Source organism: Balaenoptera borealis (assembly GCF_965194805.1).
Source record: "Balaenoptera borealis genome assembly, chromosome: 5".
Lineage (NCBI taxonomy): Eukaryota > Metazoa > Chordata > Mammalia > Artiodactyla > Balaenopteridae > Balaenoptera > Balaenoptera borealis.
The window spans coordinates 19,292,855-19,317,583 of record NC_138862.1 but is presented as its reverse complement, the minus strand read 5'-3'; the positions used below and the strand labels follow the sequence as shown (position 1 = coordinate 19,317,583).

At 40.6% G+C, this 24,729-nt stretch overlaps 1 protein-coding gene across 7 annotated transcripts in view; it reads right to left on the bottom strand.

The window, feature by feature from the left end:
• APP (amyloid beta precursor protein) overlaps nucleotides 1-24,729 on the bottom strand; it is a 274,620-nt gene that overhangs the window by 24,859 nt on the left and 225,032 nt on the right. For all 7 annotated transcript variants that reach the window (XM_082391920.1, XM_082391921.1, XM_082391922.1 and 4 more), the window contains one exon: nucleotides 2,141-2,362. In XM_082391920.1, coding sequence (XP_082248046.1) covers nucleotides 2,141-2,362 — 222 coding nt within the window. The remainder of the gene's footprint in view (nucleotides 1-2,140; nucleotides 2,363-24,729) is intronic.

The window sequence follows — 24,729 nt, the reverse complement described above, 5'->3', positions numbered from 1 at the left end:
CATTTCATTTATGGAAAATATATATTTAAAAGACATGTGAAAAGGTCTTAAATTATAAGAAATTGATATTTAATTCTTTATAAATTATAATTTTAGAATCACATTGGAGATGAATAAGTTCTCAATGGCAGAGGCAATTTTTAATAAAAATAGAGAATAATCTATGTATTTAAATTTTTCCATAAAAAGCTAAAACTTGGACATAAATGACAAACTACACATTTAACATTATTTGGTATAAAAAGGGCATCAAGGACGGCAATTTTCTACCAAACAAAGTTTGTTAGACTCCATACATGTTACCTATTTCTCTATCAATTAAACAACCCAATATCCTAAAGGAAAAGAAGAAATCTTGTGTGTGTTCAGTTTACAAAATGAGATTGGACATTTTTCACAAAAAATTCTCATTAGAGACTGACTGATGAGGATTTTAAATGACCAAAATGTATTTATCTTAAAAAATGACAAAACTAGCATTCTAGTAATAATACAATTTAATAAGGAAGTCACCCAGCTCTTTGATAACTAAATATCCTTAAATTCTTTTCCTCTGTGTTAGAACTATTTTTAAAAATGGTAGTCTTAATTATTTTTATATTATAAATAACACTGCTGTTTACGGTCTGATATTATTACTAGAAGGTACCTTTTTCCAAATTAATGAAACACATTTGGGGTGATTACTCATGTTATGAAAACAGTCCATATAAAGATTTTCTGCAACGGTTCTTTAAAAAAAAGCTTCTCCAGTGCACTTACAGTCTAATATTGGATTTATATTTAGTCTGAGGAGTGATTGTATTCTAAGGCATCCATACTACATATATCCGTATTTATTACTGTCAAAATATTACCGTCAAAAGTTGCTTCTTTAACAAAGAAAAATCACAGATAAAATCCTGTGTGTTCTCAGGCTTCCCTGGTGGCACAGTGGTTAAGAATCCACCTGCCAATGCAGGGGACACGGGTTCAAGCCCTGGTCCGGGAAGATCCCACATGCCGTGGAGCAACTAAGCCCACGCGCCACAACTACTGAGCCTGTGCTCTAGAGCCCGCAAGCCACAACTACTGAGCCCGTGTGCTGCAACTACTGAGCCCGTGTGCTGCAACTACTGAAGCCTGTGTGCCTAGAGCCCGTGCTCTGAAATTAGAGAAGCCACCGCAATGAGAGGCCCGCGCACCACACTGAAGAGTGGCCCCCACTCGCTGCAACTGGAGAGAGCCCACGTGCAGCAACAAAGACCCAACGCAGCCAAAAATAAATAAAAATAAATTTATTAAAAAAAAATCCTATGTGTTCTTGAAAAACAAACTATTAGTATCTAGAAATCAAGGTGTTCCTATGTTCAAAATTTTATACTTCTGAACATGTAAAATGATATGGAATAAGAACTAAAAAATTCTCTCTCCCAAATAGATATTATTTGAAAACTTCTGCTAAGAAATCCCTGTGAATGAAAAGTTCATAATCCATTGTGCAAATTTGTTGACAGAGAAAATCTTGCTTTTCTGAATTATCATAGGAAGAAATGTTTAGGTCAGTGTGCTTCTTAATTTTGAAAGCTGCCTATATTTAACTTTCCAAACACAGAATTGTGTAACTCTTAAGCAAAATTACATTTCATGACATAAGTGGTTCTTTATCTTTGCCTTTAACATTTAACGTGATCTGAAATGTAATGCACTAGAATAAATAACCAATGAAGACTATTTTGGTGGCTTTCAAACCTCCATTTATGCAGGCCCCATCAAAATTTCTCTCTCTGGGAATTCCCTGGTGGTCCAGTGGTTAGGATTCTGTGCTTTCATTGCCGAGGGCGCAGGTTCAATCCCTGGTCGGGGAACTAAGATCCCGCAAGCCTCGTAGTGTGGCCAAAAAAGAAAAAAAAAAACCTCTCTCTCCACTGGGTGATCTGTGATTTCCATAGTTTTATCACATGTCTGTTTTCTTCAAAGGTGTGCATTCTAGGCCACTGTCTCATAAACACTAATTGAATATTGTGCTTTCATTCCAGAGGCAACAAAATACCTCTCAGTGAGAAAGCACTTCTAAAAATTCATATCAAAAGTCACCCCTTAAGAACACGAGAGAGATTATACATACCAGACTTTTCTTGTTCCCTCCTGGGCTTCTTACCTTCATTTTCTGTGTTGGCGGGCACAGAGTCGACCCCAAAAGGATGCCAGGGCTGGAGATCGTCCAGGCTGAACTCTCCATTCACGGGAAGAAGCTCCACAGTGGTTTTGGTTTCAGTCAAAGATGGCATGAGAGCATCATTGCCATAACTGATTCTTGGTTCGCTGATCATGTTGGCCAAGACATCGTCCGAGTAGTTCTGCTCTTTCTGAAGCAGCTCATCTGAACAAAACAAAGCCACGTCTTTGGTGAGTAACACAACAATCACAACAGAAGGAGCAGCGGCGGCTACCATCTGCTGTCTGCCAGGCACGACTGTAACTACTTGACATGCATGATCTTATTTACAGCCACGAGGTGGGTACCATCATCATCTCCATCCTACAGATGTGAAAACTGAGGCACACGGTAGTTAAGCCACTTACACAAAATCATAGCTAGCAATGCCCAAGGTGGGATTTGAGCCCAGGTAGAGTGGCTTAGACCAAGGCCGATGCTCTGACCCGCTGCACCACGCCCCCTAGTGGTGAAAAACCTTGAGAGGTAAACGGCCCTTCTCTCCTAGTCTACTGTGATCACAGAGGAATGGAGAGCATGCTTTGGCGGGGTGTTAGCAGTGGAGTGGCGGCAGTATGCAAGGTACAGTTTCTTTCAAGCCAAAGGACATATCCAGCGAATCCCTAGTCTTTCCATGAACATGTGTAAGGACAAGAAAAGCGTAAGTGATGGGCCGCCTGCCTGCTCCATTCTTCAACAGTTCTCATTGTTTTGCCTTGAAAAAAAATCTGTCTTTCTCAAAGGCTCCCAGGTGCTGCATGATATATGTTCTGAGGCAACAAAGAAGGCCAGTTTTGGCCTTGCAGACGTGAAGCTCTGCTCCAGCCTTCTCTTCTGTGGGATAAACAGCCCCGCCTGCCAACATTTCTCATGGGCTCTCAAACCAAATATCCTGTCTTTCTCTGCTGTCTTGTTTGCGTCTCGTTTCAAAAAATACTATCAGTTACCCCTTTTCAAAACTGACTAAACAAAATCAACTCTATGGAACATAATCAACCTATCTGAAGTTCTTGTAGACCAGTGAAAATTCCCAAATTACACGTTTCATTATTGAAATGCATTTTTACCGTAAAAAAGAGCTGGGAACATAACCCTGTATTGAGTGCAATTGCAGTTTTAAAAACTGAGTATCACAAGATCTGTGATTCTCCTATTATGTTGCCAAAGATTCACCAGGTTTTTCTGTGTGACATATTTTTAACATTAGAGACTTATAAATAGCATGTGTGCTATCAACAATAACATTAATCAGAACTTTTCACTTTCCAATCATACCTCTGTCAAGAGTTTACTGTATTATATATTTCAAACCAATCATTGGTTAGTATTATTGATGTAGAAAATGAAAAAAGTAAAATCAGGATTTAAATTTGATTTGTAACATCTTACTATTATCCTTCACATTCTCTTCTAAATTCACAAAAAATTTATCTGAAAAATTAAAATTCTGTTCAAATATATCTATTAAAACAGTTTGACGGACTAGCATTAAAGTATGAGATTAATGTCCTTCTATGAAGTCAGTTTTATTGCAAGATATTTTAAATGATAAAATCTCAAGCAAATTGGTCCTCTTGAAGTCTAATTTGATTTATAATATATATCTGTTTGCTGGGGTACCATTCTAAAATTCAATATTTGATGCTTGCAATGACCTTTCCCATACAGATAAAAGGCCCGCATTACATTTCTTCCAATTTTTTCATGTCTTACAGCGTCATAGGTAATGGCTAATAACTTAGCCAATGTCTACTTTAATAAATTAAATGGGTCTTTTATATAAATCTTATGCTTGTGACTGTTAAGTAGTTAAAATATAAAGAGAGGATCTTCTGGAATAATTATTGGTGCTTACATGTTCATCTTGTGAGGGAATGAATAACCTTTGCCAGCGGGATCCGCTCCTGGCCCCACCTGGCGCCATGTTGTTCTTGGTGTCTTTGTGGCATTTACCATCACTTAACCTCTTCCTCCATCTGGAATTTTTTTCTCTTTGTCTTGTATACACAGTACTGAGCTTATTTCCTGTGATTTCTCTGAGTAACTCTCTGCTCATTTTTTCTAATCTCTTCGTCTCTGTCATTTTCTTCTTGTATCTCTTTCCATCTCTTTCTTCAGTTCTTCATTTGGAAATCCCAACCACTCTTAAAACGCTAAGGACTCCCTACTTTTGGTTGAATCTGAAATGTATTTCCCCAGCTCTGACTTCTCCCTCCCACTCTAGTGTATATATTTCTAACAGTTTGCTGGAACTATTAACTTAGATCTTCCATGAACTTAGTATGTACAAAACTGAGCTCAAGGCTCTCCTCCTGCCTTCCCATTTTCTAATCATGGCAGAACTATTCTCCCAGCCACAGGCTTGAAACCTTCAGAACCATCTGTGACTCTATATTTTTGTGTCCCATACTTGAATTACTGACGGCTCCTTTTTAATTCCATTTTTGGATTCTCTCGTATTCATTTCTCACTCCCCTTTTCCATTACCCACCTCCCTTGAGCCATCATTACTTTTTGCCTGGATAATTGTGATAATTCTCTCCTCAGTGCTCTCCCTCCTCTAATTTTTATTCCTCTGTTTGCCAGATCTTTTCCTGATATTAAGGAATGGCTCCACCCCATTTCAACGGCTTCTCAGTTTCTAATGACTTAATCCCAAACTCCTCTGCCAAATGTTAAAGGCCCTCTGGGATCTGGGCCCACCTCATCTTTTTAGCCATCAGGCTCACAGCTCTTTGCTGTATACACCTGTGATATTGTGATTTATAATAAGAAATATTTATTTGGTCTTTATAGGCACAGAGGTACTAAAACCCTTGGAACTTCTTAGGTGATGAGACCTATAAAGGTGTCTTGTTCCATTAATGAGGTGACTTCTGAAAGCCCCTAGGTCACCTAAGGATGGGGGCTTGTCACCAGGGGAACTAACAACATGCTTAGAAGGTTAGAACTTTCAGCCTCACCCCCAATGGCCAATGATTTAATCAAACATACCTATGTAATGAAGCCTCTGTAAAAACCCCAAAGAATAGGGTTCGCATTATTTACAATAGCCAAAATATGGAAGCAACCTAAGTGTCCACCACAGGTGAATCGATAAAGAAGATGTGGTACATATACATACAATGGAGTATTACTCAGCCATAAAAAAGAAATGAAATTTTGCCATTGGCAACAACATGGATGGACCTATAGAGTATTATGCTTAGAGAAATAAGTCAGACAGAGAAAGACAAATACTGTATAATATCACTTATATGAGGAATCTGAAAAATACAACAAACTAGTGAATATAACAAAAAAGAAACAGACTCACAGATAAAGAGAACTGGTTACCAGTGGGGAGAGGGGAGGGACAAGATATGGATAAGGGTTTAAGAGGTACAAACTACTATGTATAAAATAAATAAGCTACAAGGATATATTGTACAGCACAGGGAATATAGCCAACATTTTATAATAACTATAAATGGGGTATAAGCTTTCAAAATTGTGACTCACTATGCTGTACACCTGAAACTTATATTATAAATCAAGTATACCTCAATAAAAAAAGGGAAGAAAAGAATTAATAAGTGAATTTAGCAAGGCTGCGGAATAAATGGTCAATATAAAAACTCAGCTGTACTATATACTCACAACAATTAGAAAGTAAACATTTAAAAGATATGCTATGTAAAAAAAAGAATAGGGTTCGGAGAGCTTCAGCATTGGTGAACACGTGACGTGGAGATGTGGGAGCGTGCTGGGCTGGAAGGGGGCAGGAGAGCTCTGAGCTCCTTCCCACATACTCTGCCCTATCCTTCTCTTGTTCCTGAGTTAAATCCTTTTTTAATAAACCTGCTGGTTTATTAAAAATCCAGTAAGTAAAACATTTATCTGTGAGCCATTCTAGGAAATTAATAGAACCTGAGGAGGAGGTGGCTGGAGTCTCTGATTCACAGATGGCCATCAGAAGGCCAGGTGACAACCAGGACTCGAGACTGGCTGTGGAGGGGAGCGGGGTGGGCAGTCTTGTGGGACTCAGCCCTTGCTTGACCTGTGGACTCTGACGCTACCTTCCAGGTAGTAGTATCAGCATTGCGTTGAACTGCAGGACACTCAGCTAACGCTGGAGAATCACTTGTTGGTGTGTGGAGAACTCCACATGTTGGAATTGGTGTCAGAATCATAATACCACTTCTGAACGGTCTGGATTACTCTCAGATGGGACCATGCATTCCCCTCAGGACACCTTTGCTCTCTGTTCCTGCTACCTGGGAAGCCCATCTCTGCTTATATAAACTATAGTGAACTCTTATAGAGTTCATTGTATTGGGCCCAGCTCCAATGCCCCTTCTTCTACAGCTCTCCTTCCAATAACTTTATGAGGCAGGCATCATTACCTTTACAGAACATGAATCTGAGGCCGGGAGAGGTGAATGGATTCTTCAAGATTCCATGGCCAGTAAGCATCAGTGCTGAAATCCAAGTCCTGGGCTACATAACACCAACCTCCCTGATTTAACCCCTACCTATCCAGGATCACTCTTATTCTCATCACTGGACTGTTCATTTACAGAGTAAATGGAGAAACCAGGCATTATAAGCATGACTGTTCCATAATGTCTTCCACGTTTACGTTGTAAGCTGACCTAAACACCACGAGCCCTATGGAATGGTTACTGCTTTTGTCCCCTCAAATAGGCATTTCCCAGGCATGGGAGCTGGGGGGAGTCCTGTACCCATCTCAGCCATGGCAGTAAAAAAGATAGTGTAGGGAACTGTCACAGTGGAAAATCTTACATCTGTGCTTCATAAAAGAGGCACGGCATTTTAGATTGCAGCAAATCATGGTGTGCCCCCTTTTCTTTTTTATACTGTTGGCAGGAAATTTCCTCCAAATGGCTGCTAAAATGTAGAGCCCCATGGTGGTTAATTTTCCTGGTTTATTATATTCATTTTCAGAAAATGAAAGAAAAAAATATTCAACAAACATTACATTTTTGGCAGACTGAGAAGCACTTAAGCTTTAAAAAAACTTTTGGTACCAAAGCAGAAATCCACTTTCCTATCTCTATCTAACATAGGAGATTTAGAAACAACCACCTTTGGTCATCTCACTTGGAACAATGAGGTCAGTGTTGGGTTTAAGGGAAGAAAAGAGGGTGGAAATGATGGATTACTGTTAGCTGCAGTAGAATTCAATTTTGTGACCATAAAATGTCTAAGACGGTCACCTACTTCTTGACATTATTAAGGGCTCAGGATTTTACCAACTGTTAACACAATTGGCACCAGGCAATTCCTCTTATGATAATAAAAAAAATTCAAAGCCAAATATGATCATTTCATTGTTCATTCTGAGTGGGACTTTATCTTTGAATTTTGTGGTCAGACTAATTACACAGAAACCACACTTCTACTATGTTGGTGGCCCCGATGGATTATCTTTTTTTTTTTTTTTGATTGATTAATTGATTGATTGCTATGTTGGGTCTTCGTTTCTGTGCGAGGGCTTTCTCTAGTTGCGGCAAGCGGGGGCCACTCTTCATCGCGGTGCGCGGGCCTCTCACTATCGTGGCTTCTCTTGTTGTGGAGCACAGGCTCCAGACGCGCAGGCTCAGTAGTTGTGGCTCACAGGCCTAGTTACTCCGTGGCATGTGGGATCTTCCCAGACCAGGGCTCGAACCCGTGTGCCCTGCATTAGCAGGCAGATTCTCAACCACTGCACCACCAGGAAAGCCCCTGGATTATCTTTTTATCTGAATTAATTTAATATTTTATTACAATGCTTTGATGGCATATATTGGGATGTCAAAGCTTTTAAGCATCTACATTTGCCAACTGCTGTATTCAACTAAAAGGCACATTCCCCCCCAAGACTCTTTATTTTCTTAAAGGCTAACTGATACTGCCCAAAATTGCAGCAGTTACCTCTGTAGTTCTGTAATACCCAAGCATATGAGCCTTGCAGTTAAAAGTGGAAATATTTAACTGAATTCAATGGTGGTAATATTTAACCTACAGTTTAAACAATAAAAAGATGTTTAATTTCAAATATTAAACATGCAATGAACCCCACTGTATGTTGCCCTCCTAAAAATGTTTTGAGGATGTGTATCAGGCATACTTATAGTAAATAAGAGAAAGAAAACGAAACACCACCACTTAGCTATCATTGAAAATATTTAAAATATTTTAAAGAAAGCAATATCAGGGCTTCCCTGGTGGCACAGTGGTTAAAAATCCACCTGCCAATGCAGGGGACACAGGTTCGAGCCCTGGTCCCGGAAGATCCCACATGCCGCGGAGCAACTAAGCCCGTGTGCCACGACTACTGAGCCTGCTCTCTAGAGCCCACGAGCCACAACTACTGAAGCCCACGCACCTAGAGCCTGTGCTCCGCAACAAGAGAAGCCACCGCAATTAGAAGCCCGTGCATCGCCGCAACTAGAGAAAGCCCGTGCACGGCAACGAAGACCCAACGCGGTCAAATAAATAAATAAATAAATAAATTTATTTTTTAAAAAAAAGAAAGCAACATCAAAAGAGATCCCCAGTAGTGATTTCAACTTCAAATGACTACCATATTTTGTTTTTGTAAAAGCAATAGACTTCCAGGATAATTCATTTTGAGAGAAATGGCCTCATAAAGGACTATGAATGGGAAACAGATGAATCCTAGATAATTCATCTAATGATCTTCTTTTAATTATTAATCCACTAGCCAAAGTCCTTCTAAAAGTTTAACTGCCATATTTTAGGTTTCAAGAAAATGAAGTTTATAAACATTAAATCAGTTCTTCTACAAGCTTCAGTTGTTAATTATTGAACTACCTTTTCCATCCTTTAAACACATTTGGGGTGGGTGGGAAACGTCCTTCACATAGAGGAGGTCCAACCTCAGTCTTTTCCCCTGTGAAACACGGCTATTAAAGGTCTGATTTGGAGACCGGTGAACATGCTCAGGCTTGCTGGTTTTTCTACTGTATAGAATTGACCCTGCATCGCTATCTTCATTTTTCCCCAATTTTCTGATTCTTCTGGTTCCTAGTGGAAAAATACACATTTATCTGCAGCCTCTTCCCCAATGGAAATTTCCTATCAACCTTGTCTAACAGGAGAGTCTCACATGATCAATTCTTATATTTTAACAAATGATTACTTATGCATTTAAAAGGACTGAGGATTACACCTCTGTACAATGCATCCCTCCACCATGTCACCCCTGCAACTGCCACAGCTGCACTGGACGTATTTATAAAAGGGATGTAATTTTTTCCCCATCAAGAAGCTCTACTATAAATCTGCTGTCATCCATTCTAGGCATTTTGCCCACACCAGGACGATGAGATCAGATTTAATTTTCCAATCACAGTCTGTGCATGTCTGATACATGGCTTAGCATATAACTACCACGCTGTTCATTATACTTAACGTCACCATGGCCTCTGAAACTCCCTAAGCCTTGGTTCCTCATCCATAAAATTAGAGGAAGTTGGATGGATGGTCTTTGTAGTTTCTTCACTTTGAATCCTGTTATTTATAATCTTGCTGTGTGGGCATCCCCTGAGAGCTTGTCGAAATGCATAATCTCGGGTTCCACCCAGAGCTAGGGAAACAATCTGCACATTTAACATGATCCCCAGGCAATTTTTAAAAAACTGAAGTATAGTTGATGTACAATATTATATAAGTTACAGGTGTACAATATAGTGATTCACAATTTTTAAAGGTTATACTCCATTTATAGTTATTATAAAATATTGGCTATATGCCCTGTGTTGTACAATATATCCTTGCAGCTTATTTTAGACATATTACCTCTTAATCCCCTACCCCTATACTGCCCCTCCCCCCTTCCCTCTCCCCACAGGTAACCACTAGTTTGTTCTCTCTATCTGTCAGTCTGCTTCTTTTTTGTTGTATTCATTAGTTTGTTGTATGTTTTAGATTCCACATTAGGTGATATCATACAGTATTTGTCTTTTTCTATCTGGCTTATTTCACTTAGCATAATACATCTGATCCCAGGCGAGTCTTAAGCACATTACAGTCTGACCACTGCCACGAGGTCTACAAAGGCATCCCTACAAAATGGCCTCAGTTATCCCCTTCCTACAAGACAAGCCTCAAAACAAAACAAGGTGTGAAAGGTGAGTATGGCCAAGAAACAATATTGCCAGAAGAAACCTTGCTGCAAAACACCTCAAAGGCGTGTTCATAAACCCAACCCACCCTATTGCCTTGAAGCTGTCATTCACGATAACATTTTTCTGAACCAGAGAGCCACAGGAAAGGAAAGACTAGTTATGAATTTCCTTTGTTTTGCCAGACTATTTGTCAGGCAGGAAATTACATAGGAGCCAGAGCAGGAAAGTGTTCAGGAAACAAACAGGTCATTGTTATTCAGACCCTGAGAAAAATAATGTACTTAAAAAAGTAGAGGGCACCAGAGGACATACTTCACTGCTGTGCTCTCCCCTATAAAGACTGAATTTACGTCTAAGCGTGGACTGACTTAGAGTTCAATGGAGCAGAAGTTGTTTGAAATGCTGATTTGGGGGAGAACCTATGTGGTCTTCAAGTGATTACTGCACACGGCTGGGATGTTTCGATCTGCGTGTGACTGGTGGGACAGCAATACTGTGAGGGAATTGTGTCATGCTATGACATCTTGATGGCATGAGATCAACGGCACCAATGACGCCTTCCATGCCTGTGGCCTTTACATAGCTGTTAGCTCATTTGATACCCACATCAACCTTCATAATGGGACTACTACCCCCAATGACAATTGAGCAAACTGTGACACCAACCTCGAGAAATACATTTAAAGTTATCGAGTAGCAGAACTGGGACCTGAACACAAGTATCCCGATTCCTAGTGCAACCTTCTCACTATTCCATTGAAAAAAAACCATTTTATGGAGGACATGGCTATTTCACTTTGACCAGAAACTACTATTATAAAAATACATCCACATCTATCATCACAAGCATCCTGTTTTGCATACATTATTTTTGATCGATTTGGAAAGTGATGAATTTAATGATATCTTTTTTACACGTGAAGAAACCAAGGTAATCACAGAGCCGGAGTGCAAGGTCACAGAGCTTCTTGATGGTGGGGCAGAGCTGAAAGGCCAGGTGGTTCCCAGCTGCACAGCCATGAACTGCTCCCTTCTCTAAGTGAGGCTTACCTGCCACTCCTGTTTTGATGGTCCACCCTCAGCAGCAGTTTCTCCTCTCACCCACCTCCCACTTCTTTTTTTTTTTTTAACATCTTTATTGGAGTATAATTGCTTTACAATGGTGTGTTAGTTTCTGCTTTATAACAAAGTGAATCAGTTATACATATACATATGTTCCCATATCTCTTCCCTCTTGCGTCTCTCTCCCTCCCACCCTCCCTATCCCACCCCTCCCACTTCTTTAGATTTCCCTTTCTCTGGTAGACTGGTATAAGTATGATGGCTACATGAACTGTCATTAGGTTTCACCGATTCTGAGTCAAATTTAAGATAATTTAGACTGCTTTGGATTTTGAGCAATTTAAATTTACAAGGCTGCCATATTTTCCAACCTGAGGAAAAAATGAGATATATTATCACAAAGCAAAACTGTTCCACAAATCTAGTTTTTATTTTGACCTCCCAGAAAACTGGGTCAGTCCTCTTATTTTTAGCTACACTATCAACCCTGAAAATCTCTCACAGTCTCAAAATTCAGACTCCATGTCTGAATCTGGGTTTATTTTTCTTTAGTAGTTTCTTGGGCAGAGATTTTAAACGGAGCATGCTTTGTCCACTTATGGCAACAAACTATCCCTGAAGGTGATACAAACATGGCTACACGTCACTTGTGAGAACATCCCTTGTTGCAAGTGACATTTTCCTGAAGCATCACTTGTCTCGCTTCAAATGGAACGTACAGAAGTTGTTCCTTTTCAAGACAAATTTCCTTTTGACTTTCAAACAACGCAGATCAAACAACTTAGACCTACCAATGGCTGTCAGAAATCAAGATAAAAGTCAGTCAGGCTCCCTGGTTTCTATCCTACTTCATGTTTACTTGTGGAACTTGAGCCAATGACCTGATCTTATTTCCAACCACAGTAGAAGTCTTGGTCCCGCCTGGGTAGTCAGGAGCCTAAGCAATCCTGAGGGGAAAAATCTTCTAAAGTTTAAGCTAAAAACCAAGTTTACATATTACAGAAAGAATCTCAAAGCATGCTGTGTTGAGGGCGTAATTCACATATACAAATGTGTCCTAGTTTTGAAGAAACAACACATAGTGAAGAATTTCAGTGTAAAGGGCTAATCTGTAGTGCCAGCTTTAGCCTGTGTATGTATGGATGTTTTCCTCTGGTTAATACATATAGTGAAAATGCATATATGTCCATGAATGTAAGCAGATGCAGACTAAATGTCCTCTGCAAACTAAATTAAAATAAATGTGATTTTTATGCCTTATATCCCTTAAACAAAAGTCAATTATTTCTTATGGCCTTCAACCTAGCATCTGTTAGACTAAATGTCTAAATGCTAGACAAACCTAGCATTTGTCTCTTCACATGCTAGAGGAAAAACTGGCTGTCTTGGGGTAGTTGAGAGATATATACTTTTATGGCTAAGCTCAAGGAGTTTCAAAGTAATTATGATTATGTAGAATTTTCTCTTCAAAATTGTCTTTAAGAGCCTAACCCCTGCAGCATCACTTCACTGTGATCCCTCCTTATATAAAAATGTAGTTTGGTGCTAATTATGAGTCACATACATTCAGTGCAAAGAAAACAAAAGAAACAAAAATTCACTTGCCATCCCACCAAAAATAATTTTTAACATAGTTTTACCCTTTACGGAATCAATTATTTCATCTCGTCCCCTCATCACTTTATTATCTAGTTGTTACGACTGTGGTCAAGGACACAGAATTTTGTGAGATTACTGAAGAAGGCCCCTGGAATTGGAGTTATCAGATTTGATGACATAGAGAGACGCAATCACAAGAATCCGTATTTCTCCAGTTCCATTCCAGAGTATGTATTTCTTTGTTCTCTGGTAGGTTGTTCTGCATAGTTGGTACAGTTTATTGTTTGTTTCTTTGTACTTATAAGTTCTCCGCTATACAGTAAATTGGAAACATGAAATAAAACCTGAGGTTTGCTCTATCTGGGTCAGTATCACATTTCATTTTTAAAAAATTGCTCATGCTTTTAGTGAGCACAAGAAAGGATAATGAGGAAGATTATTTTTAAAAAGTACTCAAATGACTGTTTAACTGCTCTTGCATACACTTTTATAAATGCAAAGTCATTCTGGCAGCTGTATACAATCTGAGCACATACTCCCCTGGAGGCTTCGCCATAGATGCTGGGGCATTCTGGGTACCAACCCACGATATCCCCCCTTTTGCTCCACCTCAGCTCTAAACCAACTAAGAGAGAGCAGCTGGAGATTAAAACATCACCTTTACTTCTGATAAAGGCCAGGCCCTCACCAGCCCACAGGATGTGAGTCACATATGGGGCGCATGGCTTGTCAAGCTCTGTGCAGACTGGATTTCAGCTCCACCTTGTACCCCCAGCTGCACGTGACAAGGGAGGGAGTCTGAGCGATGCCCCTACCAGTGTGTCCTGTCCAACCTGCACACTGTAAGCAGTGGTCCTGTCTGACTGGCGCCTCCTCCCAAACTTGTGAGAGAGTCTTTCTCACCTGGGTAAGAGACACCCTATGGGCAACAGTGCCCCTCTCAACAGCTAGTAATCATTCTCTGCTATGCTATGAGAACAGTGCACGCTAATTGATTCATATCTGAAAAACGCCTAATTGACAGAACTCTATACAGGCATACAATAAAGGCAATACTTCGCTTTATTGTGCTTTGCATTTTTTTACGGATTGAAGCTTTCTGGCAACCCTGTGTCAAGCAAGTCTATTGGTGCCATTTTCCCAGCAGCATTTGCTCACTTTTTGTCCCTGGATCACATTTTGGTAATTGTTGCAATATTTCAAACTTTTTCATTATTATTATATTCGGATGGTGATCTGTGATCAGTGATTTTTGATGTTACCAATGCAAAAAGATTACAGCTCGATAAAGGCTCAGATGATGGTTAGCATTTTAAGCGATAAGGTATTTTCTAGCTGAAGTAAGTACGTTGTTTTTTAGACACAGTGCTGTTGCATACAAAAGATTACAGCATAGTTTAAACATAACTTGGACATGCACTTGGGAAACCAAAAAATTCACATGACTAGCTTTATTGAGATATTCACTTTATTCTGGTGGTCTGGAACCGAGTTTGCAATTATCTCTTAGGTATGCCCGTATTTTGAAGGATGTAAGGTATCGGTTACCAAGGCTGGCTAGCTCATGGTAGAAAGTAACATTTTCAACATGCATACATAGGTGATTTCACGCAAAGAGCCTAAGATTTATGCTGGTAAGCAGAAGGGGTGCAGGCAAGGGTGGATAAGATCAGCGCAAATCACAAGGGGGGAGGCTCCTGTTCCTGTAGACAGCGTAGCATGTTTGTATACGTGGTGGTGCATCTGAAAGGTTCATTTATGCAGATTGAAAAAAACCACATCAGGCCTCTATGCTCTTCTGCACACTGGCCTATTTTTGTTTTCTTTAACACAAAATGGTTCTGCAGTGAACATTTTTAGGACAGCAATGGTTCTTTCTCTTCTGCAGTAGCAGACTCACGGGATCCCTTAACAATACAGGGGGAACCAAGCCTGGAGATGGGAAGTGCTTGGCATCTGAAGCTTGGAGATGGATGCAAAGTGTCTGTCTTTGGGGAAGCATTAATAGAGCAGATGTGGAGAGGCTGAAAGGACTCACTTTAAGAAAATTAATCTGGAGTCAAGAAAATTAGAATCATTTTATTATTAATTAATGAGCTCATTCATTCATTCATTTATTCAGCTGTTCAGCAATCCTACATCTTCCAGGCCAGTGCAGGAAATAACTAAGGCAGTTTCTTTTTACTCAAAGCTCACGGCCTCAGAGGAAAGATGGACATAAAAGTAATTCCTATACAAATACTATGGTAAGGGGTATAGACAGAGCAAGAAAGAAACAAACTGGGACTTTGGGGTGGGGGAGATAGTGATATTACAGGTTTGCTAAGGAAGACAGACTACTGTTCTAGTAGATACAAGTGCATGGATCAAGGCACAGAGGATGGGCTGCCCAAGAGTTGGGACTCTTCTGGTTCCTGGGACACAAGGGAGGTGAAAAGGGAAGCAGCTTAGACAGAAGCTAGGGGCTTTACATTTGTGGGCTATACACAGGGCAGAGGAATATACTGACCTGCACAAAGAGTATGCCATTAGCAAAATCCAGACTATGGTTATTCCATGGGTTGAGTGGCCTGCAGTTCAGTAATAAGTAAATTATAAAGAAAAGAAAAGGAGAGAGGGGAAACCTGAGGATTATAAAATCCTAAAGAGACATGTCAACATTAAAAAAAAGGGGAAGAAGATAGTGGGCAAGGATGTACACTAGTGATAAAAACTGAAAGCCATTTAAGGAAGTGATACAAAGAAAAAACAACAGTGTTACTTTGGAGGTGGTGGGAGGTGCACAGGGGAGGTTGTGACTGGGATAGGCGTGGAGGTGCTATAGGGTGGCTGGTGATATTTTTATTCTTGACCTCAGTTTTGCCCATCAAAAGAGCAAATATGGGGGGCGAAAGACAGGTTCTATTTAGACATGTTGAGTTTGTGATATTCCAACACATCATGGTGGAGAGGTCTGGAGCCCCTGGAAATATGGGCCTGGAGAGCTCATGGAAAGACTGAAACAGGCCCACTGGGAGGCACTGGGATGAAAATGGGAGTTTTCCCACTTTCCCAGGTATTTTAGTAAAAAAGCCCACATTAGATTCCCCCCAGAGGCATTTATCGTACGTTGAATTCTGCTAGATAATGAACAGTTCCATCCACAGTGAAGTGTCGCATCCTCACTAAAAATTCTTTACAGTGTTGAACTGCTGTGCTTAACATCAGATTGGTGGTTACTGTTAAGAACGGCAGGGAGCAAAGTATTTTGCATCCAGAAAGCGTCACAGGTCTTCCCCTCACCCCCCCCTTAAATCCAATCATTTCAGTATGAGCACCCATGAGATGATGAAAAAAAAAAAAAAAAAGCAACCTTATTTTTTTTATTCTGCAAAGAACTAATGAGAAAACTGTGTAGGAGATAAAAAATAAAGTAGACCCAACCCTTTTGCTAATTTACCTTTGAATAAGCTCTCCCTTCAGACAATGATGAAATGAAATGGGGGTGCTGTCACTGAGGCCAGCCAGCTCTGCTTCAAGTTCCCTATAAGCCACGAATCCTGGTGCCAGAGGTGTGTTCCGTTGAACATGGTGGAAAATTACCCCAGATGACCACGTCCTCACCAAGAATGGATAATCCATTTTGCTGCCTGAGACAACTGTTTCCACGATACACTCCTTGCTGCCTTGTAACAGGGATCTTGCCCTAGTCTTTCCTTCTAAACTGTTTCTAATCTCCGCACTTTCCAATCTCAGCACTAGACCTCATCCAAGCCGCTGATGCTTTTCCTGTTGAAAACTTACCTGGAATTCTAGTAATTTCCCTTCTTCAAAAAAGTTGCTTAAAAATGTTACTTTCATCTCAGCAGAGTTAATCTTTTCTCTCCTCCACCCTGCTCTGAAAAAGTCTCAACTCAGAAATAAAAAAACAAAAAACAGACTTCATCTTAAACTATGATATACTATATAAAGAGTTATCAGTTTGGTCTCAGATTTCTATTCGTTCCCCCTTTTACACAATCAGATTAAAAATATAACTAGCTTTCTCTGAATATACAGTATCAAAACATGATCATCTTCAATAATACGTAAATAATTAACCTCAAAATTTAGAGCCCTCTACACTAATTACCACGGGGCTCCAACAACCTTTTGTGTGTGTGTTTGTGATATAAGCAGTCTTTATTCGAACATACTATAAGCTTCAACAACAAATTAAAAAATGATTCACATTACGGTGCATTTATCCATGTCTTTTCATCTTCCAAGTGCAGTAAACATTAATTAACCTTGGCTAATTAAAACAGTCATGGTTTACAAATTTACTCATTAATCAGCCTCAAGCAAATGCAAAGGATTTAAAGCCTTTCACAATTTGAACCAATTAAATATGGAAATTATTTTTTTTAAATGAAGAGGTCATAAAAAAACATGCAGTCCTTTGACTTAAATTTGATAATGTTTTAGAAAGAAACTTGGACAATTTTTTGGATTTGTAGAAGTCAAAGGAAATTAAAAATAAAACTGCCTGGGACTTCCCTGGCAGTCCAGTGGTTAAGACTGCACTACCACTGCAGGGGGCGCGGGTTCTATCGCCGGTTGGGGAACTAAGATCCCCCATGCCTGTGCGGTGTGGCCAAAAAATACACAAAAAATCAAAAAAACCTGCCTGGTATGGGTTGAATTGTGTTCCCCCTCCAAAATATACCGATGTCCTAACCGCCAGTGCCTCTGAATATCCCTTATTTGGAAATGGGGTCTCTGGAGATGTATCAAGTCGAGATCATACTAGAATAAGGCCCTCAATCCCATATGGACCCTACAGGAGTAAGGCGGGCTCTTGGTCGTACTGGAAAAGACACACAGGCAGAGGTTGGAGTGAGGTATCTACAAGCCAAAGAAACGTCAGTGATTATCAGCCACAGCAGATGCAAGAAAAAGGAATGAAACAGATACTCCCCTAGGCTCTTCAGAGGGAGCATGGTCCTGTGGACACCTTCATTTTAGACTTTTAACCTCCAGAATGGTGAAAGAATAAATTTCTGTTGTTTTAGTCCATCCAGTTTATGGTCATTTGTTCTGGCAGTCCTAGGAAACTATTACACTACCCATATAAGCGAATATTAACCATCTGCTAATGAGATAGCCATTTCTGACTATAAATAAACATACAAGAGTAGAATGTAGATTTTTAGGGGGCCCTTTATTCAAGGCTGGGATAAGTGGATTGGAGAGGAGTGAAGAGCTCTATAATCGAATAGCCTAATTTGGCCCCATCAGTGCAGAGATGTTTTCCCTCTGAACACCAGAAAGTGCTTCAATGGAGACCAAAAGGTTTCTCTGTTTCAGCTCTCAGCATCTCTCCTCGCTTCTACAGGGAAATCATCCACTTCCTTTTCTGGACCCTCACTGGCTGCACGGGAATTCTGGGTACCAGTGTCAATGCAAGCTCAGCAAGGAAGTGGAAGGGCTTCAGTTTCAAAAACCTTGTAAACACAGAGGTTACGTTATGTCCTTTCTAAGAAGCTGGAAGCTGAATTGTCCTTGGCAGCACAACGCATGGTAAATGCCTGGCAGGTTTCAGGTTTTATTAACTTTAGGGTGATGAAAGCATAACCATCTCTCATGCCAGAACTAAGTCTGCATATGCCAGTATGACGTAGGTCATACCTCCATTCAGCAGCTAAACGGAGTGATGCTTGAATAGCTGGAGTCATCTGTAACATTCAGCATATCAATTTTAACTTAGAGTCCATTCAACAAGCTGGAACTTAATGAAACTTCTCCAGGGGCCTAAAGTTTTACTTTTATTCTTGTATGAGATATGGATGATTGGAATAGAATATTTTACAGAATGAATGTTTACTACAACTAGGTTATTTGTGACTTTTGGCTCAAGACATGAGAAAAGATGGCTACCAATACCTGGTTGTGGATTTATCCTGCTCTACTTGGTTATCCTATCTGGTCTGTCCTTATGCCCCAACACTGGGAATGCTTGGCTTTAGTCACTTAGAGATGAAGAGAAGAATATGGAGAAATTAGTAAAAGAACAACATTTAAAAATCCAGGGCTTCCCTGGTGGCACAGTGGTTGAGAGTCTGCCTGCTAATGCAGGGGACGCGGGTTCGAGCCCTGGTCTGGGAAGATCCCACATGCCGCGGAGCAACTAGGCCCGTGAGCCACAGTTACTGAGCCTGCGCGTCTGGAGCCTGTGCTCCGCAACAGGAGAGGCCGCGATGGTGGGAGGCCCACACACCGCGATGAGGGGTGGCCCCCACTTGCCGCAACTGGAGAAAGCCCTCGCACAGAAACAAAGACCCAACACAGCCATAAATAAATAAATAAATAAATAAAATTAAAAATCCATCAAATTTCTCCATGTCCAGTGTATGCTTTTTATATATCAAAGAGGTCTGTATTTGAAGTTGACAAAGAGAGAGTGGAAGACTGCTGACATGAAAACTGGTTTCAATGACTTAGGGTAGAGAAGCAGGAAAAATGTCTTTCATGGCCTCCCTTGACTTTCTGAGGATGAAAGAACCCACATGCACTAAATAGATGATGCTTGAGGAATACTGAAGACGGGGTACACTGGATCTATCCAAAAACATGGTGTAGCCAACTATTATGGACTGGATTGTGTCCCCCCCCGCCCCCAAATTCATATGTTAAAGCCTTAAGCCCTAATGTGACTGCATTTGGAGACAGGAGATTTAAGTAGGTAATTAAGGTAAAATGAGGTCATAGGGTGGAGCCCTATTTCAACAAGCCTGGAAGATCTCTCTCAGTTGTGTAAGGAGAAAACGCCACGTGAGGACACAGCAAGAAAGCAGCCATCTGCAAGCTAAGGAGAGAGGCCTCAGGAGAAACCAAACTTGCTGAGACTTTGATCTTGGACTTCCAGCTTCCAGAACTGTGAGAAAAAAAAATTCTGTTGCTTAAGCCACCCAATCTATGGTATTTTATTACGGCAGGCTGAGTTGACTAGAATGCCCACCTAGTCATACCCAGATCAAAGGAAGATCAAAGGTCAGAACAGCTTTTTCAAAGGGATTTTGTTGCTTTCTTCTTCTTTTTTGTTTTTGGAAAGGTAATGGCTGAAGATGAGAAAAGGAGTGTACATTACCAGTGGGTCACCAGGGATGTGCAGTGAATTTTATGTCCTGCACCTTTCATAAAAATGACAAGGAAGTGATTTCTTTCAAATGTGACACAGTCCAAGGTTGGAAAGTATACTTGACCTTTGGGGCTTTTCATTTTCCTTACTTTTTCTGGCAATTTGCCAAGAAAGTTCTCAAGTGCTAGCTGCTCTGCTACCTGCCTTCACTACAGGCAGAGGGAAAATTCCAAAGGACAATTTCCTCACGCATCTGGGACATTTCCAGTTACGTGGTCTACTTGCTTTGGGGGAAAAAAATAGATGGCGTATGATTTTTATGCCAAGTCTCTACAGGAGATACTTTAAGTAGCAAAGGAATATCATTTGCATTCCTGCATTATCAAAAAAATACATACACTGTTGCTTAACAGAATAAGATGCTCTCAGGTCTGGCACCTGAAGGTGGTACCCAGCGTGCCTTGTCTTGGGAATTTTTTTTTGTCAATTCTCTAAGGAGACACACACTTCCTGAGCTAATGTTAGGCTCTCTGACAATCCTCCAAGATTAAGCTTTTACCGTTTGTCATTTACAATGCTGACAACTCCAGGTGTATTTTGTCAATTTTCCCTTTTATCCCTTATTAAAATAATATCACTTTCGATTTGAAGAGAGCCTAAATGAGTAATTTCTTTGAGTAAAATGTCAGTATCAATAATAGAAAGTGAAGAATCTAAAGAGGGAAGAAAAGATTCTGGTAGGTAGAGGAGTAAATTCACAATTTCTGAAAGCAAATAAAAGAGCAAATGGGGAAAACATTAAGAGAGACAGCGTTTGCTGACTGGAGCCTGCCCTATGCTTGTTCATTTCTTTTAGACATAGTTAATCGAAGTTAATAAGCTGTTTATGTCAATCCCTTTTCATAGCTAATACGAAGTCTTAACGTGGATAAAGAAAACATAGCCACCAACCCTGTCACAACTAAACAAATTCTCAATGAATTTGAACTTCAAGGTTAATAATGCTTCACTTTAATATTTTAGATAGTCACTGCTTTGGAAATAAGCACCACTAGAAATCCACATGGCTAATTTTCAATGACAGCAACTGCTATTCTTCGACGTTTAAGACCAACAGAAACATAATCTAAGCCTGTAAGAATCCTTGTATTTTTGGTACTTCATATAAACATGAGTTCTAAAACTTTTGAATATTTAAGAATCACCTGGGAAGGGTAAGGAAAATGAAGATTTTTGTAAATCAGAGGTGGAGCCCAGAGATCTGCATTTTTAACAAGAATGCCCCAAACATTATTGGGCATCACTTGGCCCCAAGAGCACATGGCTTCCAGAATAACAACTTCCACACGGAGTACGCTGGGTGAGTTCTCAGGTGCTTTTCACATCCAAGGACTTAACAGCAACCAAACCAGCAAATGCCAGATAGTTTCCTCTGTCCATGGCTGATGTACAAAGGTGCAGAAATCACACAGGGCAGTGAAGGAAGCCTAAGCTATGAGCTGTTGAGTCAATACGCTCATCACACTAGCCTGCTCTGCTAGTGTGGACCTATCTCTTTATTTTACATCAAAGAGATCTAGAAAGCAAGCAAAGTCTCTCTCATACATTCATACAATATTTGACTTACTGGACAGGAAACTAGGCCTTTTTTTTTTTTTTTGGATAACTTTGTTTTAGTAACTCTGCAGACAGTCTCAACTTAATTCCTCTCTTATACCCAAAAGAGGTACTTCAAGTATAAGAAAGCTTCTCCATCAAGATGGAAAGAAGGCACTGAAGTGTTGAAAATTGGTTTTCTGCCAAAAGGAAGGCAAGAGAAATAAAGCAGAGACTTAGCCTATAAACTTGAAATCCATTCTGGCAAGGCCTGAGTACTAGATTAAAAAGGTACTTCCCCCAGACCGTGTCTATTCCTAGTTTTCTTGAAACAGCTTCTTTTTTCTGTTTTCCTCATGATAACTGCCATTGCCAACAGCAATTTGGAAACTATTCAGATTGATTCTTAGCAGAAAACCGAGAGGCTATTCCTGAAATTATTATTATTATCCTCGAAACACTTAAATTTGGTTGGTTTGCTTCAAGTGTTCATTCTCAGTATTAAAAAAAATTGCCCAGAACTTGTTTTGACAGACGACAACACCCTAAAAAACAGGAGGAGGGCAGCAATAGTGCATTAGGAAGCATCTCCGTTCTTTTTTTACAGAATAGCATAGAAATTGAGATCTCTAGGGTTACAGAAGACTACAAAACCTTGGAAGAAAAAAAAACAGAGATGGTCTAACACTTTCACTGATCATTTAGACTCGGGACTTAAAACCATTTCCACCTAAGTTTCTTGAAATGCTACATTTCCAGCCAACATCACATATTGCAATTTCCCTACAATTTTAGGGGCACTGAACTCCAAACTGAGAGAAATATAAACTGAAGAGGAGTCTGAGAAGGGGGAGTCAAGTCTGCTGCATGTCATTTGTCCTTTTTTTATAGTTATTTTAAAGGCAGTGATGCTTATCAAAAAATATAAATAGTCCTGAGGGGTTTCCAGTGACAGTAGAAATGTCCCTCTCTTCTCCACAGGTGGGCCAGGATATCTGGAGGAATATGGTGTCAAATTAGAGAAGACTGTACGTTTTAATTTATTAGGGAGAGGCAAGCAGTTCCAGAAAAAGGTTATACCCATCTAATGATCAATAGCTTATGAAGTTCCTTTTCACTTACCCTCGTTATGACAGGGTATGACAGATTTAAAAAATTACCAATTTGATAATTTAAAAAAATTATGTTTTGATTTTTAGTATTTAATCATGAGAAGTACACCTTTTCATCTAAGACTACTCAGCAATTATGTATCTTTTTCTATAAATGGAGCTGTTGTATTTATGAATTAATCAAATACATTAACTTCATTTAGGTTTTCCCCTTAAGCACTTTTTGTGGTATATAGTTTTTTTATCATGTGGATTTAGGACACAACAGTATGGGTAAATCTAAATGGCTTATTGGTGGGCTAGAATAGATCCTCACCTGTTTATTAACTTTTCGTAAGTGGAATACATCCTAAATCAGTAATTCTCAAAGTTCTACATGCATCACAGTCAGCTGGACAGCTTGTTAAAAGCTAGATTGCTAATTCCTCAACCCAGCATTGCTGATTCAGAAAGTCTGGGGTGGGACCAGAGAATGTGAATTTCTAGCAAGTTCCCAGGGGATGCTCATGATGCTGGTCCAAGAATCACAAATCTTGTAACTGAAGAATTCCTTGAAGACACGTATTTGTAATACTGGCTTGTACCTAGTAATTTCTTTCAGGAGAAACGAATGCACAAGAAATTTGATTCACACCCTCAAAGAGACTATAATTAGTACAGGACAATTAGTTGACATGTACACATCAAAACAAGAGCAGACACATGTAATATATAAACTATATGATCAGAGTACAGATGCTTTCTGTTCATTAAAGAATTAAAGGGAGAGGTGACACTAGAGTTGGGGTTTTGGAAGCTCAAAAAGATCTCAACAGGCCAAAACTGGGCAGGGGTATTGCAGGCAGATGGAGCAGCGTATGTCAATGTATCCAGGGCTGTGGACATAAGATCAGCCTTCTTGGAAAGTTAGGCTCATGAAGGAGAACAAAGGGAACAACTATTTGCTTTGCCTGTCCAGGGTTATTTTATTATTATTTAAAAAAAATTGAAGTGTAGTTGATTTACAATGTCATGTTAGTTTCAGGTGTACAGCACAGTGATTCAGATATATATATATATATATATATATATATATATATATATATATTCTTTTTCAGATTCTTTTCCCACGATTTGCTTTGCCTGTTCAGGGTTATTTTGAGAATCAAATGAGTATTAAAAAAAAGAGAAGAAAAGAGAGCACCTACCAAGCACTGGTGCGGTACCACGGACACCTAAGGGGACAGGAGGAGCCCCCAGTGACTGGGTAGGACGTGGGGCGAGTGAAGGGGGAGGAGAAGTGGAGGCGGGACGGGGCTGGTGCCCCTGAGGGGCGGCTGGGGGAGGGGAAGGGGTCCCACGCCCGAAGGGGGAAGTTGGGGAACCACTGGGAGGGCAGAGGATCCAAAGGGAGGGTGGTCAGGTTTCCCCTGTCCACTTGGGCCCCTGGGAGCCTGCTGAGTTCCCCGGCCTGATCCTCTGCCCCCTGAGGCCCCCTCCAGCCGTGCGGGTCCTGAGGGAGTAGGAGGGAGGGAAGGGGGAGCAAAAGCAAAGGCTGGACCTCTGGGACCGGCACCCCTGAGGGGCGGCTGGGGGAGGGGAGGACGTCCTACACCCAGCGGGACCCACCCATGGTTAGGGGTCCAGTGGGGACATGGGAGACCCTGGGGGAGATGGTGCGGGAGGGGGTGTGAAGGAACGGAAGGGAGCGGGGCCAGCCTTTCCCTGTCCACTTAGGCACCGGGGAGCCTGCTGGGCTCCCGGGCCTAATCCTCTGCCCTCGGAGCCTCCCTCCCGCAGTGCAGAGCCCAAGCCCCGCCCCTACACCCCCACCCGGGGCCCCACCTCTACAGTCGGAGACGCCCTCAGAGACCCCCTCCAACCGCACTGGGCCTAAACCCCACCCACACACCCTCACCCAGGGCCCTACCTCCAAACTCCAGAACTGCA